The following is a 20,817-nucleotide window of genomic DNA, read 5'->3' on the forward strand; positions in this document are numbered from 1 at the left end:
AAACCTGTGAGAGATAGGGAGACAATTGAGTAGGCCCCTGAATGACAGAAGCTTCAAAAGTTACTTTAATTTCCCTCTTCATAGACCAGAATATTTTTCATGTAAAGCTGGTTTTTCTAATATATTAGGAGAAGAGGGAGACTTACTCAGCTAAGGTTCCTCATCTGGACCGCAGAACACGGAAGAACATCTTTCAGTGATTATTTTCTGAAATCTCACAGGGAAGCTACATCAGTAGCACCATTCTGGATGCAGAGGTGTTGAGTGATTTCATTACTTGCAACATATACTTCAAGACATAAGGCTTAATTTCCTCCAGGATCTGGTCCGGAAGGCGAGGACATAGTAGACTAAGTTGAGCCATGATTACGTAAGTTCTAGGAGCAGAAATGCACTCTTACGCTTTTGTGAGAGTTCCTGTTTATGCAGCTAGTGTATGCTCTTTTCTGCTAATGTGTTTGTGGCAGCTTTCAGGAGGAAAATTAATTTTCCTAATTGATTGTGCACCAGAGTCATGTTAATCTTCACTCCATTTTCGCAGGTCCCTGGTACTGCAAACAGCGTGCGGATGCTCCTGGACGTTTGCACCCTGCCTGATCCACAGAGACTCATTCATCAACTCAACAAATAGACACTGGGCCAACACATGTATTAAATAACTGCACATGTGGCAGATGTCGGTGAAATACTTGTAAATGTGATGCATATAACCCTTGCACCACAGTTTAGAACGTCTAAGTCTAGCAAGCCCAACACCCAAGTCATCTCTTATTTCCTTTCACTTTCCCCTTGCAAACTTGCTTTATCTATATTCATGATCATGCTATTTATATGACATTGCATTTAACAAAAGAGAATCCTCCCTTTCTTGCATTCTCCATAGATAGCTGGACTGCCAGTTCCGTTGCTCCTTTTCCGTTGGTATCTTTTCTCGTTCTTTGCTGAGGGTTAGTTTAAATCCTTTTAACTTCTAATCTGGGTTATTTTAAAACCCTCTGGTCTATTTGCTTGCCCGGGTGCCTCCCTCTACGAGAATACTTATTCCTGAGCATAGGTTTGCTTATTCCATTCCTCATTTTAAAAACCTTCAGTTCTTGCTCATTGCCTGCAGGGTGAAATCCTAATGTCCTGTGAAGATGTAGATCTGGATTCATTTGTCCCTGCTCCTGTCTGCTCCCTCTCCACATTTCCAGACCTGGCACGCTGTCTGTGCATTTCCTCCAGCCATCCTGCTTTCTCTGACCTCTGCTGCTCCTTCCATCCACGATGCTCAGTCCACAAATGAGAAGGTTCCTCCTACTCAGCTCCCAGAACTCAAGCTAGGTGTCGCTTTTTCCTTCAGACAGAAATTTTTGGACAGATTCCTATACCTTAAGCTGTGCTTTTTATCTTATGCTGCTAATGCATTGGATTGTCATTGATCTGCATCTCTACTTGTTTCTTGAAGAAATACTGATTATAGGACATAGTGACTAGCATATAAAGTGTCAATAAAGCTTGTGAAATAATAAACATCAAAGCATGAACTGTTAATATTTAGTTGATAATTATATTAGTTATAACATAATATATAATGTTAATGACTAGTACATAATAGATCGAAAATAATTTTATGTCAATAGATCAATTAGGAAGATATCAATATGGAACAGGGAAGCAAATGATGCATGAGAAACAGAACATTTTGTCTATATGCATGTATGGGTATATGGTTATCTTGACATACATTATAGAAGCCCTACAAAGCCCTGAGCGAGGGACTAGAGTTAAAAAGTTTAAAAAGATTCAGTCCAGTAGGCAAGTGCACATGATTTTATTGTAATAAACTTAATAAAAAGGCAGAGATAGGCTAAGAATGCTACCAGAGAGAGGAGGGAGCCCATGGGCCAGCGCAGAGGTTCCCAATAGGCTTGCTGACGGAGTCAACTTGCAGAGCAGTTCAAAGCAGACAAGTTAAGGGGAAGAGTAAAAAGATTTTGTCACGTGTGAGAACGTTACCAGCTCTCAGCTTTGACCTTAAAATCTCTCTAGATAATTTCACTGGAAAATGATATTTTTTAGAGTTATCCTAGACCTTGAGAGAATGGGATGTTGAAAGTTAGGGCCTGTAGCTCTGAGCACACCACCCTATGGCAAATATTTACTAAAGGGATATGTAGACATAAGTGAACATGCTGATGGAGAGTTGGGGTATGGCAACAAACGACTGCTGGGTTTGCGCCTGCATCTACTTTGCCAACGCAAGCCTGGCATTATACACATAAACACACACACATAAATACCTGCGTATACCATCATTTACTAGTTCCAACTTCCCTACAAAGTGAGTATTATTTTTTTTTTATAGATTGCTGCACTCAGCTAATAGAATTTGATTAACCTGGTTTACACTAAGTAACCAGTTGTAATAGGACCTTCATTTGAGCTTCACTGTGTATGAGGTCCCCTTGCCCCACTCGGCCACCCTGACAGACGTGGTATGGGTTCATTAAACTGTTACTCATAAAGAAAAGAGACCATTTTAATCCACTGTAAGTCCTTTCTTTCCCAAAAAACATTCTTGAAATGTCTTAGAGGTAGAAGGCCACACTCAAATAAATTGCTGTAAAGATGGAAATTAAAAGGAACTGAACACCAATAAATTTAGTTGATCGCGAAGCCGGAGCCAAGCGGTCCAGAGCGCAGCTCCAAAGGGACTTAGCATCTGTGCACCGAAACGCTTGTTTTAACAAGTCCAACTGTGTTTCCCAACTCTGCCAGTCCTTCGCCTTGGCTCATGCAGAATCCAGTTCACAGAATACATCACACGGCAGCCTTCTTGCTGAGAGGAGCTGAATGCTGCTTTATTTTCCCAGCCGGGAGCTGGTATTTCATCATGAACCAGGCATATTAAATGGCTGTGCACACGGAAAGACCACAATGCTGGCCACATGGCAGCCTCTGGGTGCAGAAGAGGAAAGACCTGCAAATCAAACTGTTGAGTCTGTCAACCACTTGATGGCGCAGTCATTAGCTGCGAGAGATGGAGATTTCTTTATCTCTCCTAAGTGTTCTTCCTCCCTTCCTGGGCCCCATAAAAGTGATGGGTCCATTTCAAGTTGAAAAAACAATCTAGGTCAACTTTCAATCCATCACTCTCTAAGTGAGACTTCTGGAAGTTTCTATCCTTAACAGAGGGAAAAAAAACTACTTTAAAAATCAGTTTTCCAAGGTCACATTTAGGTCATACGTTCCTTCAGGATGAGCTGGGCTGCCTTCCGACAGGGAGCAAGGGGTTTCCTGAGACAAAGGAACCCCCGCTTCTCCACAGCATTTCTTTTCTTCAATTTGCCATTTGCAGCCCAGCTGCTACTTGGCATACTACAGCTCCATTCTTAGAGCTCAACTCAAAAGTTACTTCACTCATCTATCCAAGAAATTCGTATTATGGCCTAACAGGTGTCAGGGGTCAGTCTAGGTGGTGCAGGTGTACGACGAGCTCCTTTCCCTCACGGAACTCACCTTCTAGAGGATATAGAAAATCTCAACTCACTAAACTCAAATAATGGCAACGGCTATAAGAAAATAAGACCAGGCAGCGTGTCTGAGTGATAGTGCCTGCCGAGAACATGATAGTCAAAGGATTATTGATGTTTCAGGACTCATGCTTGTTTATTTAATGATTTGATTTTGTTTGAAAGGTTTTCTTCTCCCCAGTTCGAAACATGCAGCATTCTGAAGCTCTGCTTTCCACAGCAAGTTTTTCACTGGCCTCCGTTCACAACCACATCCTCTCTCCCCACTGCTGTTTTAGCAAATTCGAGTCCAATTCCTTGCAATTTTGGCAATGCCTTCCGAGTTCCTAATGAGGACCTTCTGTAAGAAGGCACATCCCCTGCTTTGGGCCCCCTGGCAGAGTCAGGCCTCCGAGCATCATCTTTTTTCACGGAATCATCACTTCTGTCTTTTTGGTGGAGTTCCTCCATTTCCCGCTCCCTGGCCACTCAGGGCCTTGGGCGTCTGTTCAAGCACAAGCCGGCCAACAGCCTAGCAAATGCAAAGAGCTGAACATTAAATCCAAGGTGTCTTTCCAGACTGTTGTCTTCTGGGCTGGAAATGAAATCTCACACTCCCCGATGCCACTTGCTTGTTTCACGGTCGCTCCTGTATCCCTGTAGGCTTCCCGCTCAGGGGCCGGTGGGAATTGTATGTGTTCTTTGGATTCTCCAAGTCCTAGGACGTAGACATTCTAAAAACGATGCATTTCATTTGGAAGGGTATCCCACATAAACCATTTTACTGGCTCTTTTCAGCTTTCAGTTACTAAGGTATCTATCTTTTGGCTTCTTATTCATGGTCCCGGAGGGAAAAAAATCTCACAATTGTTACCTGAAAATGTCGCCAACACCACTTATCACCAGCATCTCGCTTTTCACAGTTTTAGTGACAAAGGGGCTTGGTTCAAAGATGTTCCAAAGATGTTGATTTTTTTTTTTCGTTAAAAAAATACATATACTCCAGCAAACCTGCAAGGTTCGCGTCTACACCCACACAAAAACATGGTCATTATGCCAAGCGAGTGACTCAGGGAGGCTCGCAAACCAGAAATGACCTCGGGTTTGTTCAGCAACACTACATGTTTCTCTGGTCCTTAAGGTATCGGGCACCATCAGTTCCCAGCCTTCTGAGATAAACTATTTTTATTGCTTTGGGAAGACATACAAAAGGCAAATTTAAGTTTTTAAACAATTACATGGTTACGGAACTTGATAACACCGAAGGTTTTAGACAGCTGTAAACTTCTATTGGATAAAGTTCAGATTTTGAGGGGAGGGGTTATGATTAAGTTTTAAAGTTTACTTTGTTGATTGTTCAAGCAAGAATATATTCTGCAATAAAAGCCCAGGATGCAATATGACACTTCCAGAATGTATTTGCTCAAGTATAGTCACCTCCCCTAATTTAGCTTGCCTGAAATTTTCCCTGTAAGATAGCCTGTCCAGAACACAAGCACCGTGAAGTCCTATAATATGTACTACTCTTTGCTGTAACATCTTCTTGTCCTTCCACAGCAGATCTTATTACAGCTCAAGGAGACTGATTCTCATAAGAAAATTAATCTCCATCTACAGTATAACATCTCGGTAATGCTGCATCACACAATGCCAGGAAGCCATCAGGCACCTTTGTGTTTAATTTAACCCAAGCAGAAGTCCAATCAGAAAACTCAGGCTCCAGGATGATCAGCAGGCTTGGCTGAAGTCCCTTCTTCGCACTGAACTCTGCAGTTGTAGCAGAGCACCCCGGTACGAAAGGCACCAAAGTCAAAAAATAAACTGCACCAGGTCCGAGAGTCTCAGAAACTAGGAGTCAATTTTTGCCTAGATCACTTTCTTTCTAATTAGAGAGCAAAAGAATGGGGGTATATAGAAGACAAGACATGAAAGTACTGCTTTAGTTCCCCCCTCACTGGAACATTTATAATGATAGTAATAATGATACCTTTACCTGCTTATATTGCTTCTTTAAAAAGATAACCTACTAGAAATTTCAAGTCTAAACATTTATTTTGTATCCTCTCTTCCAACTTATAAAAATACATGTACAGAAATGTATATTATGCATATAAAATGACTTCGGTATTTAATAAGTATTGTTCCAATATTTCTAGTCTCTTGTTGAGGCAATAAGCGTTAGTGGTTGCTCTATAGTTACAAATATCTGAGAAACTCCAAGAAAATGAGAACTCTTTAATGTGCTCATTTTGAGCCCTCACAACAAGAGGATAAATAGGCACTGAATTAATAAGTAAACCACTGTATTGTGCAACGAATTCAATTAAGACGTCAAGTGCTGTTTCTTTAAAGAGTCTGGTATGTATTAGGCTTTAAGGAACGTTCTCATTCATATCCAGTATAAACATGTGAGTGGGAGGGGCTGTTAACTGACTTCTCAGCATGAAGAATATTTAGACCCATCTTTGGAACCTTCTATGCCTTTCTTTGGGGCACACATACATATTCCAGCAAAGAGAAACACTCATTATGTGCCATTAAAATGTAGGTGTGTTGTTAATGTGTATCTCTTGTGACACACAGTATGTGGAACAAGGAAACTTTTTAAATACTTCTGATGTTTTAAGTTTGCTGAGGATATTTCAGCATTTAGATAAATGTATTACACCCGGCAAAATAGGTGATGAAAATGCAATTTAAAGTGACTACACTATTTCTACTTCATTATCTTTTTGATGAACTATTCTGACTGGTAATTTCACTCTTCCCTGCAAAGTAAATTCAACCATGGAGACAGATGTGTCTCTGTGGAAAATAGATAGGTCAAAAGAGCCACAATTCACTGGAGCATTAGTAAATTCAGGTTATTTAGCAATAAGCTGGAAACAATTTATGTGTGTGTATGTATGTGTGTGTTTTATGTGTACAGTGTGCCTCATCATTCATTCTAAGAGGAAAGAATTGTTATTTTCTGAAACACTATGAAGTAACATTACTGGTAACAACTTACAAAACATGTACTTGTCACCAGATGAAGAGCAGTGGCCGAAAGTGAAGGTCTATCCTTGTCACCGCCGGTCTCTGTGTCCTATGCATCTCTCAGGCACCTTGTTTGTACCAGGGAGTGAGAATGGATTAGATCCGTCCTAACTCTTAATTTTACAAAAATGTTTCTGAATAATTAAGCTCTTAAAAATATATGTTTGCTCTTCCATTTCAATTCTAACGCATTTGGAAAACTGATATTGAAAATAGTAGAGTATATATTTTAGTAGCTATTTTAATCTCACATGGAGTTATAGGATATATGTGAAATCATTTAGTACAATGTCCGGCACATTATGAATAAGTTATTTGGAGAACTTGGATAATCCTACAGTATTATTTCTTGGGTGGGGGGTGTATATTTCCACATCCATGCTCCTGTACATAGAGTGAGGAAATAAGACTTTTCAGAGATGAGGTCATCCTCAATTTAAAAACCTTTCAAGATTATTTATTCCACCCCACCCCCACCATTCACATCCATCGACAGAGTGGATTTCATTGCTCGTGGACTCAGACTAACACTGACACAGGCGAGGACCCGCGTGGACCATCACGTTCTCCAGGCTGACGGCCTTGACCTGAGCGTTGACTCCGTAGTGCTCCGGGACAGCGCATCCGCGTCCCTGCTGCTCCCCACGGCGCCAGCCCGCCGCCTAGTGACCGCCCCACATCACAGCAGGCCGAGGCTCCAGGGGCGATGCTGAGCATTTTGGGCACGCTGAGAGCTTTTTGTCCTCCAGGCAAGTCCAGGGAGGTAGGAACTGACACCCTGATTTGACAGACTTGGAAATGGGCTTGGACATCGGTGACTTTCTCAGGGCCCAAGAGCATCCCGAGATCTGACTCTGAAACATGCCCTGAAGTCATGCCCTGAAACAGTGTCCTGTCACAGGTCAAAGAGCTTCCCAACCAGACCTGGACGCTTCCTGTTTTGTTTTGTTTTGTTTTCACTACCTGCCAGAAAAAGAGCTGTAGTTCATTGTTATCCACCAGAACATGAATCATCACAAACACCACTTGCCCCCGTTTCTCTTTTAAAATCGAGGGTCTTGTCCTAGAAAACATCCTCAATTCTAATATTACAAATATAATATACAGGCTTCCTTCAAAAACAACGTGGTCTCTGGAACAGGCAAGAAGACATTGCAGATGCTCGGAAAGCTATAAAAACAAGCAAGCCAGCAAACAGGATACGCACCCAGGAGTCCCATTCTATTAGGATCATGGAGCTGGAAGGCTGGAGGAAAGATTCTGTCCTGATAATCACTTTACAGACGATGCTCCAAGCCCCTCGGTGCTCACCAAGTTGCCTGGGGACATGCGTTTGGGTCTTATTGGCAGACATGGCACTAGAACCCTGCTCTGTGGATGCTGCGTACTCAGCTGTGTCCTGCTGCTTCCTAATCGTTTCATGGTTTCGCTCCTAAAGATAGAATCTGATGGTTTAATTTGCAATATCATGAGCGGAGAACATCCAGCAACAGCATATGTGAGGCTCCTTGGCATGACCTTTCTGACTGCACGGGGGGCACAGTTTAACAGGGGAGATCTCCGGTGCTGTCACATGGTTTTAGCAACGTGTAACTTCAACTGGAAGGGAAGGTCTAAATTTAAGAGTAAGTAAAACCTGGGCCCAGAATAAAAAGCCTCCATTATTAGCAGCAGCGGAAGGCCACATGGAAAAGGAGCAAGCAAGAGACAGAGTTGAAACGAGGACACATTGAGGAAGCAGCCATCTGTCCCCAGCAGCGATGCACATAAAGTAACCACGGGACGCTGCCGCCTTCCAAATGAACCTGTTCAGAGTGCGTTCCTCAGATCACAAACAGTATGTGCTGGCGCATTTATCACACAAGACCTTAACGACGTTGTAATGTTTTAAATGCAAGTCCTACACTGTGATAAAGAGCCCACGTTTCATCTGCATACCTGCGAACTATTCGGTAGGATACAAAGGCGATTGTGAGAATGTCGAAAAAAAATTTTAATTTCTTCCAAATGTATACTTAACGCCTCAAGATGATACTTATTATCACCGCAGAAAGACAGTCTTGCTTTACCTCACCTCACTCTGGGCTGATAGCATAGAAGAGCAAAAATGAGAGAAGGAGGTAGTGTTAAAAATAAAAATTTGAAGGCCAGTTTCTCTATGCGTCCCTGTATTTGTGCACTTGGTTGAAGTGTGCATAGCCAGAAACATACTTGGAAACTCCCCCAGACTCCACAAATACAATGAAGTATGATTATGGTCCTTCAAGAAGGCCTCCAGCCGAATAATGATTTGCACAACTTTCATCAGAGAACTCAGGGCAGCTTACTGACAAGCGCTCACGCCTCGCGCCGGCTGTGGGGGAGCAGGGGTGGCCTGCTGACGGGGGCGACAGGACTGTGTCGGCGGCGCTGGACCGAGGCTCTGAGAGCCAAGGGCGAGGCTGGGAAGGAAACGACAGGAGCTGCCAGGGAAGGAACCGGAAAGGAACCTTGCTCTGCTTTTCAGCAACAAGGAAGGTTCGACCAAAACGCTTAGTCTAACGATCTGGTTCACATTTATGCACTTCGATTAAGACCTCGTAGGAGAAACAAAAAGAGTAGACAGTTTAAGCTGGGAAATGGAATAAAAAGATACAGAGACATCATTTATTGTAAGTTTGCTAGTTGACTTAAGGGTATGAAGTGCGAATCAGTTAAAGATGACCCCAAAATTAGATTCAATGCCACAAATATTTATTCAATAAAAATGATGTGTCAGGGAACGAGCTCAGGGCGAGGACACACATGCAATCGTACAATGATCTTCTCTAAGTTTTCAGCATAATAGGAATCTTTTAGTCCTGTCTTTCTTGGGTATCCCTTTATAAATGGTGCAAATAAAGCACAAAGAAGAACTGGAGATGGAACGACAACAAGGAAAAAGAGTGTCAGTAACTACATAAAAGAAACAGTGGTCCTAAAGGGATGGCCTTCTTTCGGTTTAAAGAGGCCTTCATGGAAAAGCGGACCGCTCTTGTCCTGACATGTAAGGCCTATAATCGCCGCGTCCACCAGCAGGCGGGAATGAGTCCTCCAGCACGTTGGTCTCAGGGCTCCTTGGCCATCTCCCTGGGATCTGTCACTTAGGACCCCTTACTTAGCCAGCGTTTCAACGGTCGCCTCCTAGACGTCACCATCACCCGCCCGTGGCCTGACCGGCCCCACACCACCCCTTCTGGCACCTGCAGCCCAATTCATTCCGCTGCTCTCACTCTAGCAAGTACCGCGTTTTGCCGTGTATAATGCGCACCCACGTTTTTGACCCAAACTTTTAAGAAACAAGCTCTCGTTTTCATTTTTTAATTCAATCTACTTATGTATTTATATTTAGATACTTGTTTTTTGTATTATGAAGGAATTTTAGCATTTATTTTTGAATCTACTATGGTACCAGAAATTTTATGTAACACGTAATTGCAAAACCCAAGAACAGATACAAGGTATTTCAGGCACTACCCATGTATAAGGCACACCCTTATTTTTTCCTCAAAAATTTAGGCAAAAACGTGCACTTTATATACAGCAAAATACAATATTTTTTACCCCATCAGAACTTCCGGTTCATTACTCCCACTTCCTTTCCACCGTGCGCCACGTCCTCACGGGAACTGAGTGACGGTTCTTGGTCCCTCACTGGGATGACTTAGAGACACGCCATGGCCTATGTGCCCACCAGTGCTTTTTCTGGATGCCACTTGGCGCTCCGCTCCTCCGGCTCTTCACTCTAACGGTGCTGATGCTCTTTTGTTCCCAGCACCCGCCGCCTCTGCTCACACTGCAGAGACTTTGCGCTTGCTGTCCCCATGTTCTTTCCTCGTAATGTTCCGGTCTCTGCCCCACTGATCCTTCATTGCCCTGCTTTATATTTTTTCATGGCAGCTGCTACTGCTTGAAATCATTTCCTGCATTCACTTATGTTTTTGTTTATTGGACATCTCCCCAGTAGCATATACTATCCATGAATGTTAGGATTGTACCTTATTCGTGTCTGTATGATAAATACTTTGCATTCTGCCTGGGACATAGAAGATTTTCAATATCTATTTGAGGAAGAGAAAAAGGAGGAGATGAAGGAAGGAAGATAAGAAGGAAAGAAATATCATTTCCTTCATTTATGAGGTAAATGAACTTTTAGGGGTATTTGGGACTTAGCATAAAATAAAGAGTTTTTGAAAGACTGGACAATTTCCAGGAAGGAGAGATGAGAGGAACACCTTTTCAACCATTCTGGACACAGTTGCCTTGTAAAACCCTTTCACCGAGTCCAGCAATCTAAAATAGCGTTAGCCAACAGGGTAGGCACTAGCCACACTGGGGATCTTTATATGCAATCTACATTAATAAAAATAAAATGAAAAGCTTAATTCTGCATTCACACGCACACCAGCAGCTGCCCACAGCCTGTAGCTGCGTCATCGGACAGTGCTGAGCAGTGGACGTGGCTGCCGCCACAGGAAGTTCTGGCAGGCAGCACGGGTCTAGCTTCTATCGCTTAAATTCTCAACCTGTCTTATTGAGTCCCTAAGGCAGTGAGGCTAATTAAAATTAGATAAAGTGACTGAAATATTAACAATGAATTTCTCAGATAAAGGAACAGTTTTGTGTTTCATTTAGTTCGGTTTGTAATTTATCATTATTATTTGTATTGACTTCTTATCTTGAGATAAAAGACAATGAGATTAACAGAGTATAATGCCAAAGTGAACAGGAGGCTTGACTGTTTTTTCTTATTTTAGGGCTGGAGGGGAAGCAGAACAGAGAGATAGAGAGTAGAGACAAGGGAAAATATATCCATCTATCCATCCATCCATTCAGCCACCCACTCCTTGTTCAAGTTCCTACCAAGTGTCTATGATATAAATAGTTCAAGCGTTGTGCATTGGTACTGCAGGTTCAAATTGTAAGAAACTGTAGTGTCTAAGCTCAGAAAGTCCATAATCTCATAAGGAAAATTGACAACATAATAATGAAAACTGTTCAATAATAGGTTAAGGTCACAAAGAAAAAAATCGTCTGCCCAGGGAAGATTGAAAAAATAACATTTGAGCAGTATCTTAACAACTATGAGAAGCAAAGTGTCAGCATGAAGAAAAATTTTTTCTCCTAACCAGAAAGGTCAATCCCTTTGGTAAGGGATTGGTAAGGCAAACTTTGCTCGCTTACGTAAGGACTAATAGCCTTGGGGCAGGAGCAGCGTGGGTAAAGGTGTCTTAAGGGAAACATTTAAATGGAGATTAGGGAAATAGATTGAGCCAGACTGTATAGGGTTTTGAAGATTTTTGTTAAAGGATCTGGATTCTGTTATTCTTCGTAAGAAGAGCAAGGGGCACAATTTGGATGAATCTTCTTGAAAGAGGAACAGCTGCAGAGTGAATGAAAACACAGAGAACCCAGGGAGGCGAGCAGGCGTGGGAGATCTGAGCTTCAGACTCAGGGGCCCACTGCGGATTCTCAGATCACTAGCACAGAGCAACTGCAAGAAGAAGCCTGAAGAAAACATCCATCTGCGAGACGGTTTTCTCTCAGACTATTCTTATTAGTAATGTACTTGTATATGCTGCCTAAAAAGTTTTTCCTCCAGCTCTGCTTGATAGAAAACCTTGCTTTTCACCCCACTCCATAGCTATGCATACACAACGGAAAAAAAAAATCTTCCATCTGTTCTTTATTACCAGGAATTGCTTCAATAACATACACAAAGTTTATCATTACAAAAGTCAGCATCTGAACAACACAAGTAAAATGTCAATACCGAAGAGTATTGGTAATTAAAATGTAGCAATTTGTTTTCAAAAGAAAAAGAACATTTTAAAAGGTATTCAGACAATTTTGTATTCTGAAGTGAATCATAACCTGCCAGGCCTGTTTCAGCTGGCTGTAAAATCCTGTACTTTACACTAAAATAACTTTCTACTGTTTTTGATAGATATTGATTGAAGAACTGGGTAAAGGCCCATTTGTTTTTAAAATTAAGTGCATGAGTTAGAATGAGACATAAAGATAAGAGTATACTTGCCTCACAGGATTTTATGTTATTAGGTTCAATGTATGGCCTGCCTCTTTAATTATAAAAAAGCACAAACATGGTCCAGGTGAAAACTACAGGAATATAAGAAGACCAAGAATTGTGACAAGGACTTTTCCATTTTCTCCTCCTTTTCATTTCTCTTCCTCTTTTTCTATTTTATTAAGGAGAGAAGACATGATGGCTTCAAAATAAAATGTTGTCTTCATGTCCATCCGGATTTTCCTAATTGTCTCAGGCATTTGGATTTAATCCTTTGCTATACACTGACACGTTTATACGTGACTTTACGGAATCCTAGAGTGGCGAGGTCAAGGTGCAGATGGGGCCTAACATCTCTCCCACCCGTAACCTCGCTAAGCTTCAGCCTGTGCTTGCACATTATCTGGTATTTGTAGGTGGGCTACCATCTGGAAAAAGATCCGTCAGAATGGACTTAACGGTATTGAAACAAATATTTCATTAGCCTGGTGTCAGGACAGAGCAGGTGAGGAAGAGGAAGAAAGCAACGACTATCTCTGATTCATCGTGTCTCTCTGCTGCCGCCTCCTCTTCCTCATAAATACAATGGGAGCATTGAGCTAATCAAGTTGTGACTTTACCATCAAGAGCTTTCTCACACCTCCTGGAAAATCAACATCAGCTTTTGGAAACATACGATGTACTGGGGATGAAGGGACCTGTCAACTAGGGACTGGCAGGTGCTCGGTCTCTTACTAACAAATAACAGCCACCATGGCAGGGTTGGCCTGTCTGGTCTGTCAAATCTGTAGCTCTAAACTTTAAAATGCCAGGTGATCCATATCTGGTCAAATGCATTTTGGTCATAAAAATCCTAAATATGCACATTAGCTATACAGTTCCTGGCAGACTCCTGGAGGCTGGCAAAATGTGAGAGACGGTTAGGCAGCATTTAATACCAAATGATTTATAACGGCAGCCGTCGCGGGACGGAGGCTCCTTCTACTAGGCTTGCTTCGCATTACTGCACCTTCAGAAGAACTGCAGGACAGCCATTTTGCAAGAAGGGCAGTCAAGAGACTCAACTAATTAGAATACTTTGGTGTGGAAAGAAAAACGCCTGCCAAGGGGTGAGAAGATAGAGATATAACATGTTACGTTAGAAAAACAGAACATTTCTAGAAAATTATGAACTACTGAATACAAAAATACAGCATTTGAAATTTTAATGAGTTACATTAATGGCATTTGATCTTAGTGGATAATAAATTGATAATGTGATTAATAGGAGAGCCAGGCAGACCGTATGAATAGATTATAAAACAGTTTAACAAATGCATGTGTGAAAGACCCATGGCTGGCTTTGAAGAGAACTGGGTAAAGACCCATTTGTTTTTAAAATTAAGTACATGAGTTAGAATGAGACATAAAGATAAGAGTATACTTGCCTCACAGGATTTTATGTTATTAGGTTCAATGTATGGCCTGCCTCTTTAATTATAAAAAAGCTAAGAAGAGAAGCTAAGGCTTAGCTAATGTGTAACGTAAACACCCTGAGGATCAACATGCCCTCTCTTAGGAGGGAGTGAGGCACAGTGGACTAAGCACAGGTTGTGGGTTCAAGTTCACGGCTGTCTGAAACCTCGCTTTGTCCTTTTTCATCTACAGGGCCTAGGCCAGGTTGTTCATCTTCTCTGAGGCTCATTTTCCTCATATGCAAAAGGGGAGAAGTCAAGAAAGAGTCTAGGAACTGTCTCCTCCAGGCAAAACCCTACTCCACTAGTACCCAAACTCAGTGCGTCCCCATCACCTGCCTGAGCCGTGAGGACCGGTCTCAGCAGATGCCACGGGATCCCACTCAGCATCACTCTCCGCAGGAAGCCCGGACACCTGCCTGAGCTCTACTCTCCACCTGGCCCTGTGGACAGGGTTGGCGGGGGGCATCGTTTACCCTTCTTCCCTGCGCTTGTCTCCCCTGAAACATGGACTGCCGTCTGATAATGTCAGTTAGCATTTCAGCAATTTCTAGGTTTCTTTATTACGTTCTTCTTGCTAAAGTGTAAGTACCCACTAAACATAAACTCCGTGACTGGACAGTTCAGCCTGTTTCACGCCATGCTGTACCCCAGGGCTGAGAGGCGTGCCCAGCACACAGTAGGCACTCAGGGCAGGCTTGTTTTCCTGCGCTCCCCACCAGATCCAAACTGCGGAGCACCGCACGCTGTGGGCCGCGCGCCGGCCTAGCACGCTCGCTCCAAGCTCCACACAAAAGGGGGAAACAGCCACTGAAACCTCTCTGAGTTACAAAAACTACATTAATCTCACAATCTCATTCTCTGTTATTGTAGAAACAGTCAAGTTAGGCACAGAATACAAAACTCTGAATTTGATCTCTCTTTGAATGAGTCTCCTTATCTCCCTATTTTGAAGTGTGTTTTGTGCACGGATTACATTTAGTTGATTCAGACATTTTAGAAGTGGAAAGAACATTCCTCAGCAGATCCCTGGCTTTTCTGCTTAACTGTCCTCTGGACTCGCCATGCTCAGTTTACACAAATACAAAATTAGTACAATACACAGCTCTGCTCTTTAATTGCAGTTTCATATTAGATACTGAAAGAGTCATGAAGACTAAACCCCCGCATGCTAACTACCATTTATTATTAGTAGAGCCTGTCTTTCATTACCTTCCTTGGTGTCTAAATCACATAAATATCAAGTGTGTGTGTAAACACGCATTGGTTAAATTTCCCTGAAATAGAGAATACATTTTTAAAAAAGATTCCTTACTCTTTTCAGAAGGGAGGAAAACCTGATATGCAAAGTCAAGAGGGGATCCCAAAAATAAACAACATAATGACACAATTACAGACTCATCTCACTGGTAGACAGAGATACTACGATGTGTTGAAGAAATAATATGTTAGGATAAAGTAGCTTTTATCCCCCAAAATATCTTACAAACACAAGGACATTCACTAATGGAATTGCCTTTACTGGTAGTTTACCCCACATAAATCTGAAACAGCAAATATTCCAAACTTTGTATAAAAGCTTACTCATATTAGCAAGCATACTGTATAGTAAGTAAAGGCTCTTTGAATATACAAAATTTATGTCAAATGTGGAAATACATTCTTAATACATTAATAAAATGTCCAGAAATTTCTTTCTGAACTTTTCTTTTCATGTGTATCACACCCTTAACTACCACAAAAAGGTTTTACCTCCCAAGTACCTGTGCCAAACAAGGCTCATGTGATCGCCTTCTATTTTCTGCTACATAGTTTTCAATTGCTCTCTCTTCTTCATTCAAACTTTACTTCTCTGTGCTTTTCTAAAGTAGACCCCTTCATAGATTGTTAGATATTCCTAATATTCTCCTTTTTCATAGCACAATCTTCACAAAAGGCCAAGGGGCTGATGAGCAACACAGAACCAGGACAAGGAAGAAGAATGTGAAGACAGGAAAAGATGCAAACTTCAAAATGGTCCTCAATGGGTGAGAGGAAAGTCAAAGAAAATAACTTTTTGAGTTGCACGTTTTACTCAGCAATAGGTGGATAAATAAGAACCTTATGGTTATTTTGATATTCCACAAAAAACATTTAATATAATTATAAACTTGTTCTAATAAATATTTTTAGCTATTATTGAAGAAAACTTCTTAAACTCAGGTTATAAGAATAACTGTGATTATTATTATATCACAAAATGCAATTCATTGACTGGTTCTCAATTCCTATTAATTTGATTTGAATACTTTCTTTTTATCAGTACTGATTTTTAGGGGACAAGATATACTGGTTGATTATTCACTAATAAACAAGCAAACAAAAACGTGTCTGAGAACTGGGGCCTGAGCATCTTTGACTTGAAACAGCGTCTCATTGCTTGCCCTCTAACATCTGAAGGAAGACAGGTAACTGCCTATTAATGTTGGCACGAGGTGGACTGAGACCCGGCGCCTGGAAAGCCATGAGCAGTTCTATGGATTCTCAGAGTTGCGACGGACACATGGATTCTGACGGAGAAGCCTTCAAAGGAGCTGGGAAATCGTAGTCTGCAAAGGATGAATACGAAGCGAGAAGGACCCCTTAGCAAAGAGCACTGCCGGTTCCTCTCCGACGAGGAGAAAAGAGTCTCGCTTGAATTCCCTCCCATAGCATGAACCTGCAGACAGACGAAGGCAAACGTCTCGCCTTTTTCTAAAGAAAACGCTCAGCTCGTTTGGTGTTGAAGAGTAGTTAAACATGAAGCTCGACAAGGCCTGATAGGTGAAACATACCATTAGAGCCACTTTTAATAAGAATTCAAAGGTGAATTTCTCATCAGAACCAACAAAGAACATTCGGACCTCTCCAGAATTCGAATGAAGACATAATGCGAGCAACATCCCGCCGCTTCGGCCGCCTGTCTCCTTACTCACCTCCAAAGTAAGAGCCGTCGGTCAGCTTCATCTCCTTGCTGGATTTCGTGATGACCCCAGCGACGCCGTGCTGAATGAAATACATTTTTTTACCCACAGCTCCTTCTCGTATGATGTAATCTCCCGGCTGGAACACCTCAAATCTCAGCTTGCTCAGCATGGCAGTCACAAAATTAGGATCGGCATTAGCAAAAAGAGGCATAGTGGCCACCAGTTTCCGGCAGTTGAAGTTGACGATCTCCTAAAAGTGGAAGGGTAAACAAACAGTAGGAGAGGGTTTATTCATAGCAGGGAGCACACATGGACTGAAATTAAATACATATATAGCATAGCATGGCAACTGAAACTCAGAACCAAAAATACAAAAAGTCTAATAATCTACATATCTCTGCAAAGCCAGGGCTTGTTTTATTTCTGTGTTGGAATTTCGTATTTGCAGCTCCTAGTGTAGTACAGGCATATATTAAACATTCAGTTCATCATAAATAACCATAAAGAAGTCTTGACTTCTATAACTTTGCATTTTTTATTCTTTATATAAAATTAGAACTTCTAAAATGGGGAGGAATTTTAGTCTCCTTTACTTTTTTTTACGAAGAACAGAAGCTACGTCGTTTCTTATTGGCTATATTACTATTGCTCTGGGCTCCATTGTGTTGGACAATCTAACTCACACCTGCTAGCAGGGAGCAAGGGCCGCTGCCAGACAACAGCACTTTGATCTCTTCCCTTAACGTCATTACATTAGAGTGAGAACAACGGAGAGTGCAGAGTAGGGTTACTTAAAGGCGTCTCTAACTCTAACCTCTAATTCTACATTGATGTGTTTCTAGGCTAGATCAGAACGTTACCCTTTCAAAGCCTCTCCTGTTTCCACTGGAAGTCTCGGACTGGGGAGGGTCGGATCCCACCTCTCCTGACTTGCCTGTGTTGTTTCTGGGCAGGCCAAGTCCAAGTTAGGAGATCGACATGTTTAATTTCATTTTGTGGATTCTGGTCCAGATTTCACATGTCTCTGAACCAAATAGGGTTAGGGGACTGACCGCTTTTACTCTTGCAAGTCAGACATGTAACAGAATAAACAATGGGAATCTAAAATTTACCACAATGCCATTTGTCAGAAATTTCTTCTCCAATGAGCCCCCAAAAGAAAAGGGTGGGATCTGAATTTCTGACCTTGCTTGCTTCATGCAGTAGCTGAAGCAACCTCAGTGAAGACGTGGGAAGAGAGCAACACAGAAATGGAGGCATCAACAGACCCCGGGATCTGAATCCCCTGCTCTGGGGAAACAAGTGATACAAAAGTGCGGATTCCAAGACCAGGAAAGACAGTTTCTCCACTGTTGCTTCACAAAATGACCTGACATGACCCTGGGTTAGATTTTCAAAAATCCCAGCTTATACAGCAGGCCAAAAATGTGGGTCCATCGTGGGGAAGAAGATCTTTCCTCCTCAACAATGTCTCGTGAGTTTAGCAGAGCAGGGAAGCGTCTCTGATAGTGGAGCTTCATGGAGGCTTGTATTTAAAAATCAGCAGCAAGAACCAGTCAATGAAGATAGCAACAAAAATCAGAGAACAGCTTTACACGTGGCACTTGGGGCGGCAACATCCAAGCCCACGAGTTGACGCCATGGGTGGCTGTATCCAGGGCAACCTGTGGTCGGAGGTGCCTAGTGCTGAAGAAGCTGGGGTGGGCGTAGGGGGTTCTGACAAGGGGAGGCACCTCGTAAGTGCTCCGTAGACACGCGTGCCTGTGTGAGTGGGTGGAAGGAAGGAAAAAAGAAGGGAAAGAAGAAAGGAGGAGGACTAGAAGTATTACGTGGAAAAAAGTGTTTGCAAAGCTTAGTTTGCTCCAGTTGGAAGTGGTTACTTAACACTCTTGGAATGCTTGCTCCAGCATCTAACTTGAGAAAAAAAGTGTTATGTGTATAAAAAATATGCTTCTTACTATTAATACTTCTACAGAAAAACCACATGAAGATAAAAGGTGAAATGGAGTTAAAAGAAGACTAAGGTATACCATTAAAATGACTGGATTGATTGTTTGGAAGGTAATGATTCCACATGTAAAATTACATAGAAGGATGTGGTGGGGAAAACTGAAAATAGGTCAAATTGCAGAGAAAAGTGACAGTTTTCAAACAAAAATAATAAAGAGACTCCTTTCATCTATGTTCTTTAATTTGAACCGTACACATTTTTCTTTTCCTTGTTTTCTCATCTTTTATTTTTGAAGACATTTGAAAGTATATTTTACAGACAGTAAGACTGGTGTTTGCCCACGTGGCTAATTTTTCTATGATACAATGGACATTCAAGGGCGCTGGGAACACCCTGATTATAACACTGCGGAGAGAATTTCACATTATTGCTATGGCTTGAAGGAAACAACTCATTTTCTTTCCCTCGGAAATTTTTATTTCCATGAAAATACTAGCTGATTGACACTGAGTCCCAGCAAATATTTGATAGGAAAAATGTAGTAAGACAGAAACTCCTTTGCCTCTTCCTCCTTTTGCTATTTCAGGTTGCATTTCATTTGTAACTTGGCCACAATTTATGCACCGCGCTCTTCACGACAAGCACGCTGTTTCCAGTTTTAGGCTAATCAAATCAACCTGTTATGAGCATTTTGAAGTGGTTCATGCACTGCTTCCTTTTGAATATGTTGGAACTGCTAGGTAACCAGATAAGCATATATTTATTGGACTGGCCAAAAAGTTCGTTTGCTTTTTTCTGTACGATGGTTCTAGTAGCGCTTAGTTGTCTTTCACTTCACTTGAAACAATTTTGTGAGATTGTATTGTGAAAGTTGTCATATCAGTGTGTATTTAAAAAAAAAAAACTTAGCAGCCCTGGCTGGTGTGGCTCAGTGGTTTGAGTGCTGGCCTATGAATTGCCAGTTTGATTCTTGGTCAGGGCACATGCCTGGGTGGCGGGCCAGGTCACCAACAGGGAGTACGCAAGAGGCAACCACACATTGATGTTTCTCTCCTTCTCTTTCTACCTCCCTTCCCCTGTCTCTAAAAATAATAAATAAAATCTTTAAGAAAAAACAGCTTGTCAAAATCAGTGAATTTTTGTGTAGCCATTTTAAAACTGAAGATGGAAGAAAATAAGCAACATTTTCAGCATATTATGCTTTATTATTTCAAGAAAGGTAGAAATTCAAGTGAAACACAAAAAAATGATTTATACATCATACGGAGAAGGTACTGTGACTGATTATATGATGAAACGTATCAAAAGTGGTTTGTGAAGTTTCATGCTGGAGATTTCTCCCTGGACCAATGCTCCATAGTCAGACAGTCCAGTTGAAGTTGATAGCAATCAAATTGAGACATTAATTGAGTACAATCAACAATTGAATACAGTATACCATGCAGGTGTTAGCCGATATACTCAAAATATCCAAATTAATAAAGTTATTGATGAAAAATGAAAAAATGTGTCTTTTATTTTATGGCAAGAAACTAAACAGACTTTTTGGCCAACCCAATAGTTTAGTAGACACTGCCAAAATTTTCTAAAATGATTGCACATTTTCTTACAAAGCAGTAACATGTGAAGTTTCAGTAGTTGTGCCTCTCTGACAGAGTTTGATATCATAATTTTAGCCATTAGCCTCCTTAGCGGGAGGAGGAGGAAGAGGAAGAAGGAAGGTAAGAATCCTACAGAACCTCTTTGGGCGATCATGTTGGTCCCTACCGAGTCTTTCTGGCTGGTTCCCAGGCTTCTGGAAACTGCAAGTAATCGATCGTGTGGTGGTTTGGGCAGTGGTTTAATTTTACATTTGCCCAATGATTAATATTGTTATGCTCATTATTGG

The 20,817-nt window shown here is 41.6% G+C and overlaps 1 protein-coding gene across 1 annotated transcript in view; it reads right to left on the minus strand.

Moving 5' to 3' along the window:
• HCN1 (hyperpolarization activated cyclic nucleotide gated potassium channel 1) overlaps positions 1 to 20,817 on the minus strand; it is a 311,369-nt gene that overhangs the window by 20,551 nt on the left and 270,001 nt on the right. Inside the window, exon 6 of the mRNA XM_054575326.1 lies at positions 16,988 to 17,228. Coding sequence (XP_054431301.1) covers positions 16,988 to 17,228 — 241 coding nt within the window. The remainder of the gene's footprint in view (positions 1 to 16,987; positions 17,229 to 20,817) is intronic.

Source organism: Pteronotus mesoamericanus, unplaced genomic scaffold, assembly GCF_021234165.1.
Source record: "Pteronotus mesoamericanus isolate MK-2021 breed Mesoamerican mustached bat unplaced genomic scaffold, CSHL_Meso_final contig_29, whole genome shotgun sequence".
Classification (NCBI taxonomy): Eukaryota; Metazoa; Chordata; class Mammalia; order Chiroptera; family Mormoopidae; genus Pteronotus; species Pteronotus mesoamericanus.